The sequence below is a fragment of the Malaya genurostris genome, chromosome 2 (assembly GCF_030247185.1).
Source record: "Malaya genurostris strain Urasoe2022 chromosome 2, Malgen_1.1, whole genome shotgun sequence".
In the NCBI taxonomy this organism is placed as follows: domain Eukaryota; kingdom Metazoa; phylum Arthropoda; class Insecta; order Diptera; family Culicidae; genus Malaya; species Malaya genurostris.
In genome coordinates this window covers 321,176,587-321,199,358 of record NC_080571.1, presented here as the reverse complement: position 1 = coordinate 321,199,358, position 22,772 = coordinate 321,176,587, and the positions used below count along the sequence as shown (strand labels likewise).

The 22,772-nt window shown below is 36.7% G+C and overlaps 1 protein-coding gene across 1 annotated transcript; it reads right to left on the bottom strand.

The window, feature by feature from the left end:
• Nucleotides 1–2,623: 2,623 nt before the first annotated feature.
• LOC131431286 (angiotensin-converting enzyme-like) lies at nucleotides 2,624–20,809 on the bottom strand. The gene is made up of 5 exons (XM_058596901.1): nucleotides 20,490–20,809; nucleotides 4,148–4,511; nucleotides 3,722–4,085; nucleotides 2,782–3,662; nucleotides 2,624–2,717 (listed from the first exon to the last, which is right to left on the bottom strand). Exons 1-5 carry the CDS (start codon nucleotides 20,745–20,747, stop codon nucleotides 2,701–2,703), a joined length of 1,884 nt encoding a protein of 627 aa, XP_058452884.1. The 5' UTR covers nucleotides 20,748–20,809; the 3' UTR covers nucleotides 2,624–2,700.
• Between the last annotated feature and the right edge of the window lie 1,963 nt (nucleotides 20,810–22,772).

The window sequence follows — 22,772 nt, the reverse complement described above, 5'->3', positions numbered from 1 at the left end:
GCCAAGTTAGTTTAGCGCATACTTTAAAAACTGTCCCAGAAAGTATGGACGCAACCGAAAACCGCTGCCATTTCGCATTGGTTCAGAATCGGTCAATTTTTATGGTTGCGTCCTGTTGTGTAAACTCTTCTCTAACCACTTGTGCAGTTGTTTATTCGTTTTCATTAGTTTGTTTCGAAATGCGTGGACTTTCAGCAGAACAACGTCGAAAAATTGTGTACAAATGGTGCACAGAACGCGGACTGTCACTGAGAAAGATAGCAAAAATGGAAGGAGTAAATGAAAAAGCCGTGCAAAATGCAATCAGGAAGTTCGGTGAGGATAACACCTTTGAGGATTTTGTTTTCGGATATACAGACATTTGCAACCCTGTCTAAAGATATTTGAAATTTTTACCTGGCATCTCTGGGCAGCAGCAGTTTTTTCCGAATTTCGTATTGTTTTTAGTGCGCCTAAACTCGTAAATATAACCTCAAAAAATCGAGGCGTTTCAACATCTAAGTTATACAATCTGGGAAAAAACATCTACAGTCTTTGTTTCTCGATGCTCAGAGCGCCAGATAAGTTTTCCCTGTTATTTGAAGTAAGAAAAACTAAAAACCGAAGTCAAAAGCTGATGGGTAATGTCATGAACCATCATCGGATGACGTGAATACGAATAAAATGGATGATTCAGTTTCTTTGATGTTGAAGAACCTGAATTCTGGATCTGGAATTCAGGAACCAAATTTTGGAGCCGAATGCTAGATCTGAATTCTGAATTTTAAAACTAGATTCTGGAACTGAACTCGGGAATTGAATTCTGAAACTGATTGTTGAATCGATCACTGAACCTGTGTTCTGAAACTGAATCCGAGTATACGGTTCTGTTTCGGCACTGAATTCTGAACCTGAATTGCGGTCCACGATTCAGTTTTCAAGTTCGGATTCAGAATTGTTGTTGTTGTTCTCTTTTCTGGACATTTTGTTTCAATGTAACCGCAGCAAAATTGCTTCCTGTGTGGATTTGGATCAATACTGAAGCAATTATTAAGAAGAGATTCCTTTTACGTGGTTTCATTTGCAGCTTTTAAAAAATGGACGGTCGCGAAATACCTACATACTGAATTTTGATGTTGAATATTTGAATCTTTTATCTCGTATTTGCCTATTTCAACGAATGAAACTATCATAATGCAACACGGGATTCATTTCTGGTTTTCAGAAGGGCCAAATTGTGGAGTTCACTGTTGTTTTACTGCCGGTAGATTATAGATGATAATTTTATTTGAATATACAGGGTGGTTCAGATGAACGGGAAACTGCTCATTGATCGGTAAAATATCATATAACTAGCTGACCCGTCGAACTTCGTCTCGCCCAAAAATTATTTGTTCGCATTTATGTTTTCGGGCAGAAGAATTGTCAAACGACTAAGTAGTCAACGTTTCTCTCCATTATTTTTCTGATTACTTAACCTACAATCAACGGAATTCGACACACACTCGCTTTAGCTCAAAAAGAACAAATATCACCAAAGAATAATGTGAAAATATGAAATACTTCTGTAGAAGTTTTACCAATATTCGGTAAATTAATAAAAAATAATGAAGAATTTCAGTAATTATCACTATACCTTATGATAAAAAAAGAACCGGAATTTTCATTTTAAAATTCCCGCGCTTGTCCAATCGATAAACTTTTATTCTCTCAACGTTGGCAACACTTTTATACACATTCTGTCAAATTTTGACGCATATCGTACGATTAGTTTTTGTTTGGCGTCTATACAAAGAAGTTAAAAATTTTTCGTGTGGCGATTTTTATAATGGATGAAAACGCGGACCCTTGGAGACGACGCTTAAATTTTAATTTGATATTGATCTTACCAGTTTGAACTTTCTTCACAGAATATGCAATATGAAATGACAGTTCCAGTTCATTATGATAATCATCTTGAACATTGATATTTAATAGCCACTTACTGTGTGCGCTTACTCTAATCTAAATCATTAGAGAGAAAAATTCAAGAAAAATCTCTTAGTTTGATCTTAGCGCTTCTACAGCATAATCTTTTCATTGATTCATTAAAAAAAATTCTGATTTGTTAATCTTGCCTCCGCGATGACCAATACTATTCATCTGACTCCATTGAACTCACTTCATCTCCTGCCTACAACGGTTTTCTAGAACAGTCATTGAGTCATTTGTGTCGTTTTCGCTTGATACCAAACCTAACTGCTGTCAAATCGTTTTTGTTAAGCTAGTTTAGAACCTAGTTTTAACGTTGTTGAACTGAAAATCGAGTCAGTTTCAAACCTGGTTGTTATATCAGGTTTGCTCAAACCCCAGTTGCTAAGTGCAAAGTCGACACAGTTTCTTGAAAAGTGTTTGTTTGATGAAATTACTCTGGGTCAGTTTCAGTTTTCTTAAGCGAAAACGACATTAGTAAGCAATGATTTTGATTTGGTTCGAAATGACGAATCACATCGATCAAGTATGCACGTGAAAACTTCACACAAAACAACTCGTTGCGCCCCAAAAGATTCTTTCAACGATCTAGTATTCCTCCCTTCGGCGGCCAAACACTTATGCAACTCGTTATGCAAGGTTGAAACTTGTTTAATTGATACTACAAAAATCATTCGATCAACTTCATTTATTTAAATGTAATCTTCTGTTGTGAGGCAATAAGAGGTGATAATGATTTCCGACTGGGTCCTATTTCGATTTGCACTCTGGAAAAGAAATCGTTGAAAACAATCAATACAATCAACCCAGAATACCCCAGGGATCACTTACTATCAGACTGCTCCCAGCCAACGTAGGCACCGAGTCGTTTGTTTTCCACCACCAGCCAATCGTACAACGGTTGGAAGTACTCCAGCAGCGCATCAGCACTCATCTTTCTCTGTCCGGTCAACACTTCCATTGCATCTGGCCAGGGTTTTGAGGATCCCATGGCAAGCATTTCCTTGATGGCATTACCGGCGTTTACACTCTGGTAGATGTCACAGTTGTTCAGCGTCTTCTCGGGATGACCCTTCACATATTCACCGGCCAGTTCACATGCCGATCGATGGAACTGAAACTGTACAATGTACGACACCAGATAGCGCAGATATTCAACGTCCGCCGAAACGTGATACTTGGCCGGGGCATCAAAGTCCTGCTCGCTGCGCACTACAGGTGGTTCGATGCCGGAAAATTTGGCACGCATCTCCCAGAATTTGCAGTTGTACTCTTCCGGTTTGATTTCACCACGGAAGATTCCCCACCGGTACTTGTCGATGGTGTAGGCGAACGGAAGAAAGACGAGTTTTCCAAGACCGGACCGATAGAATTGGTTCACCTTAGCATCATCATCCAGAACGAAGTCTTTCAGAAGGCCAACTCTCTCCAAATGTTTGGGAGTAGAAACCGACAGCGAGAGCACATCTCCAACGGCTTCGTGGAAGCCAGGATTAGCACCTTCTCGATAGACACTAGGTTGATGTTGATACTGGAGGTAGTACTGAATGTGACCTAATTCGTGATGAACAGTGAAGAAATCTTCCATAGTAATTCGGGTACACTGCTTGATGCGAACGTCGTCAGTCTTGTAGAAATCCCAGGCACTAGCGTGACATACGAGCTCACGACCATCGGTTGGTTTTTCCAGGATACTTTTGTCCCAGAATGTTCTGAAATAAAAAGAGAGATTTTGCACTCGAAGACTAGTTCAAAGTAGCACTCAACTCACTGAGGTAGTTTGGTCATATTGAGGGAAACGAAGAACTCATCACCCATGTGGAACATCTTGAGGGCATCATAACCCTGGGCAACCATCTCATCTGTGACGTCCAATAGACGACTTTTGGGGAATGGAGTTGTTATATCTGCCACATTATCCCAGGTCTGCGCCCACATATTGCCCAGCAAGTGCATCGGAATGGGACTCTTCTCGGGGACTACTTCATCGCCATATCGCTGGCGAAGCTGGTACCGTACGTAGGCGTGAATCTGTTCGTAAAGTGGGTGAATTTCTTCAATAGCTGCATCAACCTGAGCTTCGAAAGTGTCGTCTTCGTACGCATCCAACCATGCTTCCGCTCCGGATGTGAAGTCTGTAGGAGAATTGACATTTTTAAAAATTATGCAACACAACATTGTCAGATCAGAACTCAACTGTTCAACTGTGCTGCCTCCCCGTTCAGTGCAACATACGTGTCAAAGTTTTTCCTAGTCGGTGCACCGGCCTTGTCGTACCACTGAACCCAGTAGTATTTCAACTCTTCCGGATCCCGGCTGGTAGCCAAAATCTCCGTCAGCTCCGGTTCAAGCGAAAGATCACATTTATCCCGGTTCTTAAAATCACACACCTTTACCGTGGCGTAATTTTCCGACATGCCGGAAATGGCATCCAGCAACTGTTTGAACTTTTCCTCCGACAGCGCAGCATAGCCCAGCTGTGTTAGCTTTTCAATTTTTCGCTTCAGTTCCGCATCCTTGAAGTTGTTGAAATCGAATTTCCGTAGCTCGCGTGCAACTTCCTATGGGTGGTGAGAGAAGGAAAATATGAGAACTTTCAATTTCAAAGATTCATTTTTCACATTGCTACTGATCTGCTGAAAAACTAATAAATTCAAAATCAATTGGAGAAAGACTATATGTAGAAGGTAAAAAGTTTCTTCCGCCAAATACCTTCAAAAACTTTGCATTATCAACGGAAATATCCTGAGCGACGATTGAATTGGAATCCGTAATATCACTTTCATAATCCCAAGCGGCATTCATTTCCAGATTGGTTCGTTTCAGCAGCAACGGTTCCAAATAGGCTAGGAAAGCGGCTGCAGTCGTACTCTCTGCGTAGTTCGGAGAGCGCAGAGCCATCCGGGGACCTAGTTCGGCCAGGAAGAGTAACACTACGACTATCGATAGGTGGCATGATCGAAGGTACATGTGACACCGTAACGAAACGCAACTTGAAATGAGATCACTAGACTAGACACACTAAACACAAATTACTTTACAGCTCCGTTTCGGTGAGCTACTGTGCACTCGATCAAATCCCGAAGATCACTAAACACTACCGGAGAGATCATCACAGCAACTGTGTACATCGTGAGAATTCGTCCAAATACAGCGTAACGGATTTTGTGTGAAGCGGCTTTTGTTGCACCCGAATGTTTACACAGTGTGATTAGTAGTAAATTGATAATAGTTTTAGATGTAATCGAGTAGGCGGGGAGTCCCGGTGAAAAAAAAATGAATGGCCGAAGTTAAAATAATAGAGTTAACTTATCGTAATCCGAGGTCTGACCTCATAGGCAAATAAACTATTTGTTTGGTCCAAATAAGACTTGTGTTTAATCGACTAAATTAATATTATTTGCAATGAAAACAATCATTTACATGCCCAGTTTGCGAAGTAGTGGATATTGAACCTAATCAGCCGGGTAGTATTAAGCTCTACGCATAACCGCTAACGCACGAAAGCACCTGTCCGTGAGTTTATATTTGAATAATTAATTCGTAATGCGAAATACATCATATCGTCTTGATGCTGCGATGAGTTGACTCGATAAATGGATGTTAAAATGTTATGACTCTGAAAACAGATTATAATGTTCATTCAGAAGCTTCCGTGCTGCGTTGTGATTTGTGCAAACCTTTAAATTTCTCATGAATTTTCACAATGTTAAATAAAGAATGTAATTGAGCTTCAGTATGCACTAGGTAAAATTGCAGCATTGATTCGTAAGGTAGTAAGGCTAAATATTAAGCTTTAGTATGATGCAAGAATCACAACAAAAAGGCGGAGGTACCCTACTGACGTTAATATTTTCATCTTCTTCTTTCTTTGTTTGATTGGAAAGGTTACAATGACTATACATCCAGCGGTTTCGTTTATAGTCACATGGACTTTACTATTTTAGACTACCGATGGTATCTCGCGGCGTCGCACAAAACTTTTTTTCCTTCTCGCGAATCACTCGAATTTCTAACGTACTATCCGCGAATCAACGTGCTTACACGTTTAGGTTGATGTCAGAGTGAGCGCGGAACGCGGACCGAAGCGAAGCGATTCAATGCGATGTACTGTTTTCGCATCGCATTCACTCTGACAGGTTTGCTTTGATCAAATGTAACTAGCTCACACGCGCTTCCAGACGCTTCGCGTAACGCTTTCACTCTGACACTAACCTTAGACCTCCACCGGAAGTCGTTAATAACATCGGAAAATATGTACCTCGCATTTACACAGATCTGAAATCATTTCTCTTGTATATTGGCATATTCAATAATCGATATTCTACATTCCGAGACTCGTAAAACAAATGAACTGATATTTCGACCAAGAAGTTTATTATCAAACTCATCTAGTCTTAGTGTGAATATGTTGGAGCCCGCAGAGAAATAAGGCATGTTTAAAATATCAAAATTGTTAGTAGATTTTGAAATTTGATTTACCTTATGATCAAAAAAGAACCGAAATTTTCATTATAGAATTCCCGCGCTTGTCCAATCGGAAAACTTTTATTCTCTCAAAGTTGGCAACACTTTTATACACATTCTGTCAAATTTTGACGCATATCGTACGATTAGTCTATACAAAGAAGTTGAAAAGTTGTCTATACAAAGTTGAAGTTGAAGTTGTCTATACAAAGAAGTTGAAAAATTTTCGTGTGGCGATTTTTATAATAAGTGAAAATTTAGAACAACGTGCGTGCATCAAATGTTGTGTTGCAAATGGATTTAAGTGTTCCGAAACGATGAAAATGTTAGAAAAGGCCTTTGGTGAATCGTGTCTAGGAAAAACACAGGCATACGAGTGGTATAAACGCTTCAAAGTTGGTCGTACAAGCTTGGATCATGATGAGATCCCTGGCCGCCCAACAACATCTGTTACTGAAGAAAACATTGAATCGGCGAAGCAAATCGTGTTGCAAAATCGTTCTGTACCGATTAGAGCGATTGCTGTGTTGTTGGGCATCTCTTATGGATCAGCCGAACACATGTTAACTGATGTTTTGGGTTTGAAACGCGTCGCTTCTCGACTGGTGCCAGAAAAGCTGAATTTCATTCAAAAACAGCGTCGTGTGGATGTGGCCAAAGAGATGATTTCCAGCGCAGATAGTGACCCGTCATTCATCAAATGCATCATAACTGGTGATGAGGTGTGGATCTATGAATATGACATCGAAACCGCACAACAATCAACCGAATGGCGCTTCGAAGGCGAGCCGTTGTTCTAAATTTTCATCCATTATAAAAATCGCTACACGAAAATTTTTCAACTTCTTTGTATAGACGCCAAACAAAAACTAATCATACGATATGCGTCAAAATTTGACAGAATGTGTATAAAAGTGTTACTAACGTTGAGAGAATAAAAGATTACCGATTGGGCAAGCGCGGGAATTTTAAAATGAAAATTCGGGTTCTTTTTTTATCATAAGGTACTGCAGGAATATTTATTTAATACATGGGAAACTTGTTTTAGAACTCTTCTGCATACTTTCACTTACATAAAACGGCCATTATGTAACTGACATAAATGACGTTCATTTGCCATTGCAAATTTTCAATATGAAACGTTTCTAGTGAAATGAAGAGGATTTTTGTCCTGCGTTTTGCTGTCTTCGTTCTCCGCTAAGTGACAGCATTTGAATACAGCAATTTCGTTTATCTTGATGGTTATGACAAAATCAACAGATATGTTAGTCAAATCAACAACTTTTTAGTTGAAACAACCAGGGCGTGAAACAACAATTGCAATATTGTAATTTTGTGATCTGCGGGTTATCCGTACTTGTGCGTTATAGAGACATTTGGCGTTGTTAATTCTAAAATTAGATAGAATTTTAGAACATTTTTGCTGTTGTAAAGTTCTAATATTTTTTAAATATGTTAATGACCATCAACAGATTCTGTTGAACTGTTAATGCCACCTCGCGGATCAACATAATCCGCTAATGCTCCGATGAGTCCAATGATGTATATGATACTGTTCTTTACGTTTCGTCTTAGACTCGTCAGTGCAGAGCAGTTCAAATTGAACTGCTTATTGCCAACCTAAACAGTTCAACTTGAACCGCTAAGCAGACGTAAAATTAATGCATTGTTTTCGGCAGGCGCGTATACAGGGGGGGGGGGGGGGGTTTAGGGGTTCAAACCCCCCCCCCGAAACAAAAAATTATAACCCATGGGAAACATTGTGATATAAATTGTACATGTGTTGATTTATCACCATGTTTTAAAACCCCCCCCGAAAATTTTTTCTGGCTACGCGCCTGGTTTTCGGCTTATTCTAGCCGAGGCAGGTATGGTCATTCGTGGAACTTCGGTACCAAATATATAAGTGTTTTGCAAACTTTACGTCTGCTTAGCGGTTCAAGTTGAACTTTTTAAGTTTGCAATAAGCAGTTCAATTTGAACTGCTCTGCACTAACGAGTCTAAGAAGAAACGTAAAGAACAGTAAAAACGGTTATATGCCCTAAGCACAAACATAGGCTAACCCCTAAATGATGTATATGATGTTTAATTGCTTGACAAACTATAGTGCAGTAATTCGGTTTTGACAATTATGGTGTGAAAAAAACCTTTCAAATAAACACCACAGTAATAACGGCAAAATTCCAATATTAGAATTTTATCAGGCGGAACAATGAAGAAAGATCCAACAATTTGATAGCCATATTTGATAGGCATGAACACTATTATTTGTCATTTTTCGAATTTTTGAATAAATTTCGGAAAGGTATTAAGATTGGTTTGGGATTCGGTAAATTTACCCATTCTGTGAAATGGCGTTTCGATAAAACAGCTTACGGTTAAATGGCTTTCGGAGAACCGGCATTCGGCGAAATGACCCTCGCTTAGCAGCAGATTACCCATCGACTGAAAAATTGTCCTCAAAAACAGAGTCAGCTCACTTGCGCACACAAAACAATGCGCATCTCCCACGCATCGTCACCTCTATAATTAGTTTCATAGGCTTCATACAAAGTTCAAATATTATGGTATTATCAGTAGTTACGTACGATCAGATATTAGTTTAAGTTCATGTGATAACGGTCACTAAACCATCTGACAATATTCACCTTTAAATGGAAGTACATGTAAACGATGCTAAATTGCGTATTAGTTTCAACACTAGATGTAAAATACTTAATAGATAACTACATTCGATAAAACAAAAAAGTGAATATCTTCGAACAGACACAGTAAAATTTCTTGAACATGCAATATACAAAAATGAATTAGTAAAAGTTTCGAATAATAGTTGAAACATATTCTTTTCCGAATAACTCTGTTCTGCTAGTTTGTGAACCTACCTTAAAATAGTTTGCATTCCGTGTTATCACTTCATTGCGCATTTTAAGGTGCTCCTCGTTAATATCGGTTGCGTATGCCCAAGAAGCCTCAGCGGCTTCGTTCTTTTTAACTAGTAGTTCATTTTCCAGCCCATTCACGTAACTCAATGCCACTAATTCGTCAGTGCCATGCAGTAGCAGTTCATGAGCTCCGGAAATCCGCAGAGCATGACTTATTCCGCACTTTGACCATGAAATTCTAAAATTTGTGCTATTTATTCGGATTTTTAATCCGATAACACCTTGAATAGATATCACCAGGAAGCCCAAGAAAATAAATACATTTCGAACCCGTAGCCACATTTCAATACCTTAAGATCCTCACTGAACTTCAACTTATACAGTACTACGTGTGGCTTTCATCATTCTTGAAACGCTACAGGTTTGATAAAAAAATATTGCAGTCATGTCTAACTTTATAGGTCAACAAAAAACTTCAACCTCATGTTAACAAAAGTAAATTACATAAGTTACATACCCTACACAGAGGATAAAAAGTCTCTGTCTTGTTTTACTCCACTCTTGTAGATGATTCTTTATACGAGAGACCGTGATGACAGCCCAACGGTTTTTTTTAGATTTATGGATTCAATAGTGATAATTTAGATCTTTAAAATAATACAACTAAGATACCAAAATCTTCGTAACATATCGATTTCGTCGTGATATTTTAGTATACCAGTTCCCATCAATATTTTACCATAAATTAAGGAATCTTTGACATTTGCTTCTAGGTCTTGAAATTTATTTGAAATCCCAATGTTTAATGAATTTGTTCGAGTATTTACTAGAAATACGACATCGGCCGTAAGTGATTCAAATTAAACTCGAAACACTTGGAGTGAGACTTTGCCAAGAGATAAAATCGTGTAAATTTATGTCTTCTGAGACCGGCATATTCGAGCTCATTTTTACAGTTGAAAGAACACATATTTAATGCATTCTGACATATTTTCAAATGCTGCAATATGCAAATTTACACACCTGCTTGAAAAGCCAGGTATGTTTTACACATTCGAATCATTCTTGTAAATTTAAGTCATTTTACGAATTATGTTCTTATGAATTGAATCATACTATATATGTCACCTGTAAATTTCATAATTTTTAACTGTGTACTTACATTTTTCATTAAACTAGAGTTTCATAATTCGAACATAACGATCAGAACACGTCCTCCTAATATGTCTTGAGCTATAAAATTCTAGAACGTACACTCTTAGAAAAAATGAAATTTACGCTTGACGTAAAACCAAGTATGCCGTAATTTCTTCGGCGATGACACAATATTACATCTACTAACATGTGAACATAACTGTTGCGTCTGTATCGATGTAAGTTTCAGCTAAATCAACTGTGAAGTTAATGATATGACTTATCTTTACATGCTTTGTATTGTGAATGTAAGTGAATCGCGACGCTCCTTTTATGTGCATCTATAAATATGTAACATTTTCTAAGTGTGTACCTTAAAATAGTTTGCGTTTCGCGTTTCCACTTCACTTCTCCGGCTTTGGTGCTCCATGTTTAAGTCGGATTCGTATGCCCAGTTTGCCTCAGTGGCTTCGTTCTGTCTAGCCAGTAGTTCATTTTCTAATCCATTTAAATAATTGGAAGCAGCTAGCTCTTCACATTTCTGCCATAGATGTTCTTCAGAAACTACCCTACCGCTCGTCATTCCGCTTTTTGACCATATTTTCCGGTTATTCGAACAGCTAGTTTGAGTTCTTATTCCAAATACTTCACCCAAGATCACCAACAAGCTCGTTAGGACAAACACATATCTATATTGTAACTGCATAATAATAATTCAACTAGGCCTGACTTTACTGAAATACAATCCGTGTCGTACTGGTAGATACAACACTCATCATACTTGAAATGCATGTACAGGTTCGATAAAAATATTTTGTTTATTGTAAAGGCCACCAAAACAAAACACAATCGCAAAGTAACATTCCAGTGATTATGACTTGTATCATTGGGACACCAAACCTCAGAAGAGTTTAATTCAATTTTACAGACGATTGGTGCATGACATGTCATTAAAAACTCCCCTGTCTGATGCAGATAATAACACTTTTTTTCTAATTTCGATTTTCCTAGGGAAAATATTCTCCTCGACGATCAAAACAATTGTTCTTAATGAACTTTTCTACATTTCTACACATCTTTTATCTCAGATTTTTACTTATCCGTGAAAAACGCTTCAGTTTAATATCATTCCAGCAAGTTTTTTCTTGAAATCTAAGAACAATAAATAGTTGCTGGGCGCCAAAACTGGCGATTAAAGAGGATGCGATAGCAATTCAAACTTCAGTTCATGGAATTTAGTCATTCTACACACTTCGAAAAAACCCTGCGATTCTACATCTTATTAGATGCACGTAAATGGAGCATCGCAGTTCACGCAAATTTACGTGGAAGAACAATATTGTGTTTAAAATTCCGCGAGTGGAACCGAAAATCATTGGTTCACAAAGTACGCCTGTTAATCGATTGATCCACAGAAGCTCACATCTGCTTGGTTGGTAAAAGGTGCATTTAAATTCATACAGTTGCACCTGCTAGCTGAATGCAAGTTATAGTCGAAACCAGTAAAAATCTTGCTAATCTATCATTAAGTCATTAAAAATGAAATTTTCCGTCATTTGATGAATTAGGTCTTTATGAAATGCATTGTATGAGAGATTAAGTCACCTGTAAAATTCAATTCTTTTTTTTGTGTGTAACGCTTGTTGTTTTGCTGAAAATGCGGCACTCACTCTGAAAACGAATTTTGCCCTTCTGTAAAGAAATGATATAGAATTTCTGGAGAAACCGACTTTTGATCGGAGCTCCGCAGACCCATAGTGATATATACCATACGACTCAGCTCAACGAGATCGGAAAATAACTGTATGTGTGTGTATGTATGTGTTCTTTTTCACGTTTTTCCTATACGCTATCTTTTCTCGGGGATGGCTTAATCGATTAACAAACTTAGGCTCGTTTGGAAGCTACTATTAGATTGTGTATTAAGTTTGAAGATCAAATGGCTGGCACTTCCGTTTCCGGAGATATGATCGTAGAAGTGACGTAAACGACAACCGGCACTTTTTCTCTATACGCTCAATGTTCTCGGAGATGGAAGAACCGATTTCAATAAGCTTAAACTCGTTTCAAAGCTACTATTGCCTTCACATGACTGAAACATGCAGTTACGGAAACATATTGGAAGAAGTGACGGTTCCGACAAAACGCTCATATTTTTTACTGCATAATGCTAATTTTTGGAGTTGGGTAAACTGATTTGAACAATATAGGACCGCTTTGAAAGCTACTATCGGTTCACTAATCAAATTCGAAACTCAAATGGCTGTCACTCCCGATTCCGGAGATCGTATAAGTGACATAACCGACAAATCTATGTTTATCTTTATCTATACTCTCTGACATATCAGAGACTCGGATGATTTGCCGTGATGATTTGCCTAAGCTAGACTCCTGTGATAGAAAAAAGGTAAAAGTTTAGCTTCGAGAAGTCTTCTGCTTGCTACGTCACACTTCCCCGCACTTCATCTTCACATTCTTGCTCTTCCTTGAGTACTATGGCATATCAGAGACTCGGATGACTCGTATCGCTAAGATGCCTAAGTTCGACTCCTCTGGTAGAAGGTAAAAGTTTAGATACGAGAAGCCTTCTGCTTACTTGAATGAACCTTGTCACGTCTCACTTTTCCGCACTTTATTCTTCACATCCTTGCTCTTCCTTGAGTACTACGGCTCTATAATTTCATATTCTTTCTCTTCTTATACTCTCTAGTTAGTTTGATATCGTTAAAAAAAACTGAAAAAAGTAAAAATTACTGACTGACCAGAAGTCATAAATAAAAAAGTAAAAAGTACTATGGCTCTATAATCCTCATATTCTTCCTCCTCTTATAATCTCTAGCTCGGACACTTTTTTGAAGAATTTAAACAGTCTTTTAAAAAGTACTATGGACATAACAATCGCTCGTTTTAAATATTCATAATTGTTGATTACAAACTTGTTCTTGATTTGCATTCTCGACAACACACATTAAACACAAATATTTCAGTTTCTAAACTATTCATTGTCTTCAATTTCGAAATAATATTGTCATTCTGCAAGGTTATATCGATTAACTTCAGTGAATTCAAGTTAACATTCCGTATCCAAGTAACGGCCATTGAAAATAGAATATTACCTTCCGATAATGAAGTTCAATTGATTTTCTAACCAATCACAGATTAAATATATGATAAGAAGATGCGAATTAAGTCTATTGTCATATGAAACTGGTGATGCTTCCAAAATTAGGCGAACATAATACATTCAAAATAAGATAACGGAATGGCGATAAAAAACGTATGTGACTCGACAATTGGTATTCCTTTTCAATTGGACTCACATTTAAATGACCAATGATTGATAGTTGTCATTTTGTTTGATAAAACATTATGCAATAATCTGCTGGTGTTATTACACAATTCAATTGTTGTGCTATGGAGACTCACATCGATTCAGTCGTTTAGGAGCCTGATAGAATATCTATCCGTCAAGACGAAATAAAAAAAAACTTTTTTTAATCCACCTAGTGATGTAATGATGCCTTTCTCATATTTGTTATATTTTCAAAAATATCACTAGAAGATTCTGTCAAGATTTTTTTTTTATAACTTGAATAAAATCAAAGCTTTGAAGCTCTATAAATTTGGAAACGGAAGTAGGATCTGGATGAAATTGCACAGTATCTTTTAAGACACTGAGAGCTTTAATTTGAATCATGATTTGTGAAAATTTGTTCAACTGCTGGTGAGAAATCGAAGTGAGCTCCGTTTTTGGAATTTTTCTTCACTATTACCGGTTCGATCGGAAGCAGAAACCGTCTGCCAACTAGATGAATTCACCAGTAATTTTTATTAAAATTTGCACCTCGTTCGCCATCACTTTTGAAAAAATATCCTCATGAAATTGAAAATTTTTCACTTATCGCGCTGTAATACCGAAACCGAAAGTCGGATCTGGATCAATTTTTTGGGGATTTTTTAAAGAATTCCAAGACCTTTCCTATGCATCTGATTTTGTAAGAATCGGTTAAGTCGGCTTCCCTCCGTACACATATACAAAAAATTTCTGAGAAAATTGCGCATTTTCTCATAAATTTGCATATATCGCCTTGTACTTCCGGAATCGGAAGTCAGATAAATATAAAATTCCATAGCGAGCTATGGAACCATAAGACCTTTCATTTGAACTTGAGTTTGTGAAAATCGGCGGACATTATTTGTCACATAAACACAAAGATATTTGCTCAGTTCGTCGAACAGTAATTCCATATATCATCTTAAAAGAGCTGCAATCGCAAAAACAAATATGGTTTCTCTTCTTCACGTTTCGCCTTCGGCTCATGAGTACTTTAAGCATTTAAATTTGAGCTACCATTGCCGCTTATTGGTTTATATTTATGAAGAAGAATGAAATAAAATATGCTTTTCGCACAAACAGCTTTGTAACCAAAATCCCTACATGTGAATATTAAAATGACTTACGGCCTATTCACATGTAGAACGTTCTGATGATGTTTGATTCTGACGATTTTTGTGCACGTTTATTGCATCATGTTGAGTATGGAAAAAGAAATTTTCGTTCTCTCATAAAACATTACTTTTTGAGATTCAGAGCGGTATAGGAAACGAAAAAAAATGTACATACATTTAGTAATAGACCTCTGTGGGAAAATAATTTGCATAGTTGCAGTTAAACTTATTCTCAAATGATTAATGGACATTTTTTTAAATTTCGTGTACTTGACTTTCATATTTACTAGGTAAAAACGATATTTTCCACTGCCATGGAAGCAGTTTAATTGTACAAAGTTAGTAAATTCTGCTTGAAAATTTAACCTGGCATCCCTGATGTGAACGAAATGTGGTTTTTGTACTAAAATTAGTGTGCGAGAAAAAAGTTTCTGTCAAAATTTCAAGCGCTAGAATCTAAGAATTCACAACCTTTGCTATAATGAAGTGAGTACTTCTTCATATTACCGAATCTATACTGCCGTTGAAGTCCACAGAGGCAGGTCCTCCTACGGTTACCAAGGATAATGCGAAAACAAGACATGAAATGGTGTTGGTGAAACAGAAAGTAAAGGTGCACGTGATAACTGAAGTCACGAGGATTAGTACTAAGCCCATACGCCACGGAGAACCCGCAGATCACAAAATTAGAATATTGCAATTGTTGTTCCACGCCCTGGTTGTTTCAACTAAAATGTTGTTGATTTAACTAACATATCTGTTGATTTTGTCATAACCATTCAGGTAACCGAAATTGTTGTATTCAAAATGCTGTTACTTGGCGGAGAACGAAGACAGCAAAACGCAGAACAAAAAACCTCTTCATTTTACCAGAAGCGTTTCATATTGAAAATTTTCAATGGTAAATGACCGTCATTTATGTTAGTTACGTTGTGGTCGTTTTATGTAAGTGAAAGTATGCAGAAGAATATAACAGTTAATTGTAAAACAAGTTTTCCAAGTAAAACAAGTTCCTACAGTATGTCCATGTTTTTAAAACCGCTTAACGCTTAAAAATTTGCTGCTAAAGTGAAGTGGTACTATTTGTATTTTCTTGGAAGGATATCTGTAGCATTAGGTTTATTAGCGAGCCATTCTGCAAGTGAAAGAAAAATTTCCTAATTCCCTGTGACCATTTTGCTGGTGAGTTCCCTTTTGAGAATTTTTATCTTTTGGTTCATTTCTATATCCTTTGTGAGTTTAGTGATAAAGATATAAGCAGTTAATTAGGTAAAATTTCGTTGTTCAAGCAGTGAATGATTAGCTGCCCCCCAAAGAGGCTAACAGTAAAAAATATTTATTGCAATTGGCATCTTAAGTTCAAATAACTGAATAATTGGTTGAAACAACTGAGACATTTTTTTGTCGTGAATACGACTTACTTTACTATGGGGCGCCTTTTCAAAATTTACCCTCTGAGAGAGTGATAAGTTTTTGATCGTGAATATCTCTTGTTCTATCTAACGTATCAACATAATTTTTGCTACATTCCATCGGAAATATGATCACAATTTTATGATAAAATTGTCAGTTGTGTGACACAATCTCAAATAATTCAAAATTAAACTTTTCTGAAATGTTTGGTATAAACGAGTATCAAAGAGGATAATTCATAAGGCACGTCTGCCTTTGTCGTATTCTTAAAGCTCATAGCTCAGTGATCTGTGAAAGGATTTATATCATCTAACTACCAATGGAATCGAAAATTTTCAACTTAAACGTGTATAGCAACAGCATTGAAGTATTTCAATGGTACACTATTGAAAAACCTGTCTCATTTGACCCATGTCAACATCAGCCAATCAGAACGCGTTCTGAGGAAGAGAACAAAATATCTGCTGCTGTACAACAAATCGTTCGAGAAAAATGTTCCGAACAGCTTAATGTCGTAGTGACTTCCATAATTTGGTCTTTCTGAAAGGCAAGAATGAATCCCGTACAGCATCCCGAGAACTTCTTTCAATGAAATGCAAATGCAAAATGAAATAATCGACATTAAAATTCTATATGCTGCTATTTTTATAGCCGTTAGGACCGCCCATTAGTGAAAAAGCTACAAACGAAATCACTTAAAAAGAAACCTCTTAACAAAAATTGGATCAGTTCTATTCTATCGCCACTGCGAGCAGATGTATTGTTTGTCGTTTGCAAAGCTAGTTTCGCTTCCGACAAGAGCGATTACGTCACAGCTGCTAGTCGTTTGCATTGGCGAAAAAACAACGGTGGAGAGCATTACACAAAATCAGCCGTTCTAATGGCTCTAAAAGTTTTCTAAAGAACTATTAGGATTTCTTCTTCACAAATTGAAGGTAAATATCCTCAGTTTAGTGCAAATCTAGAACGGTTTGATTAGATTTGGGCACTTTTCGCTGTGTGAAATTTACAGTAATCGAGATCAAGTGAAGTCTTCTTTGTTTTTGCGAAAAATGTGAAAAAGAGAATGCTTGCATAATTCATACAATTGATCAACTAATCGATTTATTCGGAAGTGTTAAGGAACATGTCATTTGTTTTCGTATTCACGACATTCAGTTATGTCTCTGACATTATCCACCCGCCTTTTTTGCTTTCATGCATACAAGTAACTTTGCTGGGATTGTGTCTTTGCTCAATTGCACGAGTGACATCTCATTGAAACGTTTCATTGTTCGCTCAGGGTGTTTGGCATTGCTCAACTGAAACGTTTAATTACTTGTTTGTGGTGCGTGTCTTTGTTCGGTGTCGTTGCTAAGTGACAGATTAGTTAAAACAACAGTCGATTAGTGGTACCAAATTTTAACCAACCAAAATCAGAAAAACAACTAATATTTTAGTTGTTTTGCGATCGCTGGCTTTTCCGTACGTAGAATAAATTTTTCGTATTTCAGTCTCAAAAAATAGGAACGCGAGTGCATTTTAGGAGCGGGCTTGGACGAGTTTTCGTAATGGGGTAACATTTCAGGGTTCCCATTTAAGAGAAAAAGGCTTGGCAATAAAAACTTTCAGTTCACGCGAGGAGATCATGGTCGCCAAGGCAAAATCGACACATACTACACATTTTGTTGGCTTGTAAAAAATGTTAATGTATTTGTGAATCTTTCACAATTTGAATATATACTAATTCAATCTTTATTGTTATTGATTTTTATTACACTAGAACTATGAACAATTACTATTTATTATTGACTAACATGATGTTATATGTACATATATGCAGGTGCGTATTTTAGGCGGGAGGATTTTTTGGGGTTTCAGGAGTTCAAACCGCCTCCGAAACTCAAGAAATTACCAGAGGAGATGGGGGCTAGACCGGCCACGATTTTACTTTACTTTACTGGCAAAGATACCGAAAATGCTTGAATGTTTTTTGTTTTGCAACTAAACTCAGGCATGTTAGTTTACAAACTCGCTTAGAGATGACGTAGTAGAGAAAACTTGGGTAAAAACCGATTTAGCCCCGGTATTACGAAACCATATAACAAACCCACCCCCCCCTCTCCACCACTTTTTTGAGTGAGCGTCTGTGTATATGTATTGACTAACATGCCTGAGTTTAGTTGCAAAACAAAAAACATTCAAGCATTTTCGGTATCTTTGCCAGTACCAAATAGTGATCACCATATGAGAGAGCGCAATCGAATTTCATGGTCGATTAAAAAACTGTTGAAATAAGAATTTATTGGACATTCACTAGACAACTAAAATATACCAAATAAATACATTTTTTATAAACTTATATATATTTTTTGAATTGTGATTTTGACACCAGGCTATATGAATGTTATATGTTCCAATGTTCTAAATGAACGATAATACTTGGCATGTATTCACATCATTCAGTAGCCAGTCTAGGTTAAATGTTGACTTTAGCTACAATCTGAAGTAATATATATTATTCATATTACACAACAAAGTAACATCAATGCATTGAGCTAAACAGAGCTGGACATTACTAGCATTATACATGAAGGAAATGAACGGTTTCTTATAATACCCGTTTTATTATATTCAACTCGTTGTTATTTTATTACAACACAAAACCCAATGCATAAATTCGTGTTATTTTTTACATGTAATTTTTGATCACAATATAACGCCACCGAACCCACTGTGCATTTCTCACACCACCACCATACGAAACAGCAGCGCGCAAGCAACATAAAAAATGATTGAAAAGTTTATGAAATTCACTTGAAACATTTCCAAATTTCGGTTATTACGGCTAAAGTTTTATGATTTTGACTTGCCTTTACAGATTCTTCGTGAAATCTCGCTTCAAACACTATTTTTCAGCTCTAAAATCAACCCCGGGGAACGGAACCGTACCTGTTTATAAATTTCAAAAACCAATTATGGCTCGGCAAAGTAAAATTTCAAAATTGTAAGAGTAGTTGGTTGTCGCAGATGCAGTTGTAAATATGAGCACAAAGTACTTCTATAAAAATATATAATTTACAACAATTTTATACAAGCAATTCGCTTGAAGCTATGAATTTTTATATTTTCAAGAAGCTAAAAAGAACTTGCAGTGATAAATGAATCATAGTTGGCAACCCTAACTTGAGTAACACAATTTACTCTAAAGCACAGAGTGCTATTTAAGAATTCTGACAAAACGTTTTTTACCGACATTTGCTATTAAATACTTACGTAAGGTTTATGAAAAACAAATCTTTTTTAAGTCAGTTATTTTGTAAATTCCTCATGCGTTATTCGATTTCGCATTACTGGTCGAGTTTTGCTAATGACCGAAACGAACTTTTGCCTTTGAATAATTTTGCTTGTTTATTTCATCAAATAACTGTGAACAACAGACGATAAAAAATACAATGTTTGTTTATATGCTATTATTTATTTTTACGAGTTTAATTTTATTTGATGTCAGGATATATTCACGACTTGTACAGTGACTTGCGGTCGTTCTAGAAGTATATATAGTTCAACAGATGATCCAAAAGATTTCCATATATCTATATACTAAATATCTTTTAGTATTTGTCAAACAAAAATATTACATCGAATTTTTGTTGAATCAGAGTTCAATTATGATGGAAATTCTCACCGGCAAATTGCTCGCTTAGAAATACGGGTAAAAGATCATTTGGCTAACGTTTTATGTCAGTCCAGGAATGTACAATTATATTCAATGACAGACTACAACTTGAACATATATAAAAGCAAAAGAAAGGCAATACATGTCTCCACTTATTTCTAGTGCAAACTTGAAATGATCAATCGATAAAAATCCTGCAAAAGAGTTCATCGCTTATTTTGGAAAACCAGAAATTCTGGTTTCCCAAAGAAAGTACCCACAAAACGAAATGAATGGATCACACTCAGGTTTGCCGGTGCCAATGAACTGTTCAAAATGATTGACCGATGTTGTGTCGCATGTCAACACTGTCACGCTCCCCTACCGTTAAATAGCTACCGGTGCAATCGACATCGAACATCTAACGACCAGTTCGATCGCGTAATTTCGCAAGATGACACACTCGGCCATTACAGCAGCAGTCACCCTTATCATAAATGCTAATTAGAAACTACGTCCGTTCGCTTCTGTAACCGCTCGACCACCCGGCACCTACCTTAAAGTAGTTGGCATTCCGCGTTTGCACCTCGTTCCGCAGTTTCAGATTGTCCTCGTTGATATCGGATTCGTACGCCCAGGATGCCTCGGTAGCTTCGTTGTTCCTTGTCAGCACTTCCTGTTCCAGCTCGTTGACATAGTTCAGGGCTGCCAGTTCGACATCATCTTGTGCCTCCTGTTGTCCACCAACCGCAACCAGGGTCACTACTAGGCAGCCGAGCGCCAAAACATCACCACCTCCCAAACGGAACCACATAGTGCACTACACGAAGATCTTCACCGAACCGCGATCGACACGGCACTAAGTGCCGCTAGTCGCTACCGGCCGAACTTTATAGCCCATTAGCGACGACGGTGATGTAGAAGATGATGATGATGATGATGATCCGGACCGGTGTATCGTATCGTGTGAGAAGCAGCTACTCGGGTTGGAACTCTCCGGTAGAGTAACTTTGTTTTGAAACAAGCGAGCAAACTCTCAGATAGACTCTTAAAAGAAATGCGTGGGTGAATGACGATCGATGTTTGATAGAGGCGTATGCAATAAATAGGAATTTTATAAGGTTCAGACATTGGAAAATTCCACTTTTCGTACTGTTTTGTTTTTCTTATATTAATGATTGTGTGCAAATGGAGCACGGAAAGACGACTAGTGAAATATTTGCCGTTTAGTAGAGTAGTTTTTCTGTTTATTTAGTTAGATAATAAGAAATTTTTTACGTTAATTTTACAAATCTTTTATAAATTAGATTGATAGCTGGAGATAAAACTACACGTTTTTCGGCATGTACATGCGGTGAACACTCTTCAAGGTGAATCGCTTAACTGGAAGAGTAAACAATAAAATAATTCCACGAAAAAATGTATAGTTTTGCACTTGAACGATACAAATCAATTGTATAACTTGTAAACGATTTTCATAGTTTGCGACCAATGAGCACTACGTCATTTTATATTTGTTTTGAAAACTGAAACAGTTTTACATAGCATGTACAAAAATTAGCGATACGTTATTTTTTGTTTTTGAATAATTTTTTTTTGAAAATTTCAAGTTTTTTTTTCTGTTTCAAGTGTTTTTTTCTAATTTTCATTTAAAAGATGTTGTTGATAAATTTATAGCTTTTGCACCACTCGACCGATTCCGCTAATTTGTGAATATTTTGTCAAGAAATGTCAGCTGGTTTATGGGAAAAATATGTGAATATTACAAAGTTGGAGTTTTGTGTTTCAGAACGTCATATTAATGTAATTTTATATTTTTCTATGAAATCTTGAACATTTTTACGAAACATATCCAAAAATCCGCAATGCGTTATTTTAGGTTAACTTTTTTTGAAATTTTCAAGTCTTCGTTGTTCTTCAGTTTGGTTTTGAGCGGATGTGCAATTGAAGAGAATCAGTTCATCTTCGATATTGAACATTTTCGATTAAAAATTAAGACTGTTTAAAAAACAATCACTTACAACATTAACCAAACCAACAGAAGATTTAAAAATAATTTTAGTAGATTTCATCCCATATGTTGCACATCCGCTCAAAATCAAACTGAAAAAGTTTGGTTTGAAATTGGTTTTCAGTAGTAAGAACCAGTCCCGTACCCAGGATTTCGTTTCGGGAGGGGCCCTCAAATAAAAAAAAAATTATATTAATGTTACTGTGTGGCGTTTTTAACAGAAACTTCAATTTTTCCCCTTAAGCTATCATTATTAAGTATTTAAATAAAATTTGTGTCTGTGATTGAATGAAGATTATTGTATTATATTTCTTAACGTTAACTGTGATGCCATTTTAGTCGCATATGTCTAAGACTTTTTAAATGTCCATTTCTAGAGCACAGAAATTCACAAGAGTTGTGATCAGTGCGGTACAATTTCATTTTCAATCGAATGATATCAGATGAAAATGAAATTTATGGCCACTGACTTTCAGAATATCGATACTAATTCATATGACTTTTGCTACCATTTGCAAGTTAAGCTTCCAGAATTAATCGTTAGTTGAATAATCGTACCTAGTCGTTTGAAGTTTTGTTTGCTCAGTTTCAAGTGCCAAGTAGTCCAGTTGCTTCATTGCCTTCGCTGTCGGTAGTAAGCAAGCTCGAATGAATGAAATTTAAAATGGAGTGAAGTATTAGAAATGAAAACTGAAGGAGGAAACTAATAATTAATGTGTATTCTGTAACTGATATTTCAGCTACCTGGTTTGACTTTCATCTATTATCTTGAATCAATTCGAATGTATACATAAACCTCATTTGAAGAGAACCGATTGACAAAATGAA

Coding starts and splice junctions, on each gene's coding strand:
- LOC131431286 (XM_058596901.1), bottom strand. CDS start 20,747: ATGTGGTTCCGTTTGGGAGGTGGTGATGTTTTGGCGCTCGGCTGCCTA. Junction 4,512..20,489: donor GGAATGCCAACTACTTTAAG/GTAGGTGCCGGG, acceptor CACCACCCATAG/GAAGTTGCACGCGAGCTACG. Junction 3,663..3,721: donor AATATGACCAAACTACCTCA/GTGAGTTGAGTG, acceptor TTTTTATTTCAG/AACATTCTGGGACAAAAGTA.